Source organism: Salvelinus sp. IW2-2015, unplaced genomic scaffold (assembly GCF_002910315.2).
Source record: "Salvelinus sp. IW2-2015 unplaced genomic scaffold, ASM291031v2 Un_scaffold3159, whole genome shotgun sequence".
NCBI lineage: Eukaryota > Metazoa > Chordata > Actinopteri > Salmoniformes > Salmonidae > Salvelinus > Salvelinus sp. IW2-2015.
This window is the reverse complement of record NW_019944447.1, coordinates 1-3125: the sequence shown is the minus strand read 5'-3', so window position 1 is coordinate 3125 and position 3125 is coordinate 1. Positions and strand designations below refer to the sequence as shown.

Genomic DNA, 3125 nt, shown 5'->3' with positions numbered 1-3125 from the left:
AAGAAGAAAGAGAATCGGTGCTCCAACCTGACCCTACGATGCCTGGGTTCTCAGTAACCCTCTCTAGAGATCGCCACTGCTGTCTGTCAACTCTGAAGTGCTGCCGGACACGAACTTCCGTAGCTGGCGAGCGTGGGGCCGTTCTAACGATTGTCGGCCAGCGCTGCTTCAACATGTTCTTGAGGTGAATATCATCGGGCCTGTGTGTGTGTCTGTGATCGCAGCCGAGGCGAGAGGACGAGTGCAAGGTGATAATAACAATCTCCAGAGATGTCTCTTTTCGCTTGACGGCGCGCGTGGAGTTCTCTTGCCCTACTATCTGGCTGCTACTATGATCGCTGGCGGCGTGTTCAGTCCGAAGGTGTCCTAGTATCATGGTGAGGGGCGCTAACCATGCCTTCTTCCCCATATGCTGTCATCGGCTCGAGCCTTGGCTGCCGACCGGACTTGCTTGTCCTCTTCTAACAGAGTTCATGCACAAGAAGTATTACACGCGACACCATTAAGGCGCCCGACAACCACACTTTTGCGGGCGTCTCATCATGACGAGACGGAAGCCGGCGCTCGTGCAAGAGCATCGAGATGATGACGGCGGCGGGCATTTAGATGGTCACTCACACTTCGCCCACGACGGAGGCGTCGCCCATAACCTCATCAGCCTGATCGGGAAAGAATGTGGACGAGTCTCGGGAGATATGATCCGTATCCTGAAGGACCTGAAGCAGAAACACCCAGAGAAGGAGATGGACCAGCTGGTAGAGATGGCTAACTACTACGCCTTGTCCCACCAGCAGAAGAGCCGAGCCTTCTACCGCATCCAGGCCACGCGCATGATGACGGGCGCCGGGAACATCCTGAAGAAGCACGTGGCGGAGCAGACCAAGAGGAGCGCCAGCGTACACGAGGTGTGTGTGGTGGGGGAGGACGTCGAGGAGTACGTGTCACGGATCGCCTTCGAACCCGCCGTGTACCAGTGCCTGGAGAACTGCGGCGCCGCCCTGCTGGCCATCTCCAGGAAGGGCGGCGACATGGCCAATACCATTTACGTGGATTACAAGACGGAGGACGGCTCGGCCAACGCCGGRGCCGACTACGAGTTCACCGAGGGAACSYTGGTGTTCAAGCCCGGCGAGATCGTCAAGGAGATCAGCATCGGAATCATCGACGACGACATCTTCGAGGAGGACGAGCACTTCTTTGTACGTCTCAGCAACGTGCGCGTCCTGGAGTCAGACGAGGATGAGACGCTACTGTCCCCCAACTCTCTCCCGTACCCTAAAGCCCTGCTGGGGTTCCCGTCCGTCGCCACAGTTACCATCCTGGACGACGACCACGCCGGGATATTCACCTTCGAGAGCGACACGTGTCAGGTGAGCGAGAGCGTGGGCGTGATGGAGGTGAAYGTGCTGAGYACTTCGGGGGCGAGGGGGACAGTCATCGTGCCCTATCGTACCATGGAGGGGATCGCCAAGGGAGGAGGGGAGGACTTTGAGGACACCTACGGAGAACTGGAGTTCAGGAACGACGAGACCTGGTAAGAGACACACTTTTATTTCATTTTAATATGATTGATTGATTAATGGATTGATTGATTGGTTGACTGATTGGTTGAGTGATTCATTAATTAATGGATTGATTGATTGGTTGGTTGGTTGATTGATTGATTGATTAGTGGATTGATTGATTGGTGACTGGTTTTGTCTAGCAGGAGGCAACATTACATGTGGATTGTTTGGTGGGATTGTGATCGGTCGTTTTAGTGGTTTCAAAGATCTACTTTATTATAAATTCACCTGGGAGGGCTGGGTGGTGGGATGAGATCTGGGTCGACCCCTTTAAATTGTGGTGATCAATGTATTTTTCTCTGTTGATTTAAAATGGGGGGGTTTTCCCTATTTATTTAACAATGGGTTTTGGTATGTCAACTATCGGAATCAACTTATGTTAGGCTTTACACAGAGACCTTTCTACTAGCTAGAACAGAGAAGAATTAGAGTTGATTATGCAGATATCCTGTGTGGCTCAGTCGCGTACGACCATGATGCTTGCAACACAAGAGCGTTCAAGAGTTCGCTTCCCGCTGGGGGACACCATACGTATAATTTGTATTGTCGTTTGAGACGTAGTCGCTCTGTGTAAAGATCCATCTGCTTAGAAATGGCATGATTTTTCTCTCTCTTTCATCCTTTGCTGCTGTCTACCACAGGATGGTTGATGTTAGGAACTCAATGACACCTTTTTTAAGTCATATACAACGGTCTCTCTCCATCCCTCATTTCTCTCCTCTCTTCTCTCTCTCTCTCTCTCTCTTCAATTTCAATTTCAATTCAATTCAATTTGACTTATTGATCATGGCAAGTTATATTACTTACATTTGTCAAAGTATACATATCGAAAAAATTTAAATAAATATATATGTATATATATACACAAAATAGATATATATATAAATAAATGGTGGGACTAACAGTAATAATAATAGTAGAGCGACACGTCTCTCTCTCTCTCTCTCTCAATTCAATTCAAATTCAATTCAATTCAAGGGGGCTTTATTGGCATGCGGAAACATGTAACATCGCAAAATCAAAGATATGACAATCAAGAAATGGATAATACTATGATAATCAGCACAATATCTAGTAGAACGTTACACATAACAGAATTCAAAAACAATAAAGAATACGAGGTCATATAAATATATACCAGTGTTATCATAGTTTGAAGCGACTATATGTAGAACACACAGTTTAAAATAATGTAAGCATAAAATTATGGGGTTGTATTTACCAATTGTTTGTTTGTTTTTCACTTGGTTGCCCTTCTTGTTGGCAACAGTCACAAATCTTGCTGCTGTGATGGCACACTGTGGAATTTCACCCCAGTAGATATGGGAGTTTATCCCAAAAATTGATTTGGTTTTTTTCTCGAAATTCTTTGTGGATCCCTGGTGATTCTGATGTGGGAATATGTGGTCTCTAATGGGTTCAATACATTGGGCAGTGGAGAGTTTAGGGTATATTGGCAGCTCCGGTTTCCACCTCATTTTGCTTGAGCAGGTGCCACTAAGCCTGTGTTCTTACTTTCTATGAGAGCCATAGTTGACATACGGCCAAGGCACTTTCTCC

The 3125-nt window shown here is 47.3% G+C and overlaps 1 protein-coding gene across 1 annotated transcript; it reads left to right on the top strand.

Moving 5' to 3' along the window:
- The first annotated feature begins 542 nt into the window (after window positions 1-542).
- LOC112075443 (sodium/calcium exchanger 3-like) lies at window positions 543-1538 on the top strand. The gene has a single exon (XM_024142444.1). It carries the CDS (start codon window positions 543-545, stop codon window positions 1536-1538), a length of 996 nt encoding a protein of 331 aa, XP_023998212.1.
- The last annotated feature ends 1587 nt before the right edge of the window (window positions 1539-3125 follow it).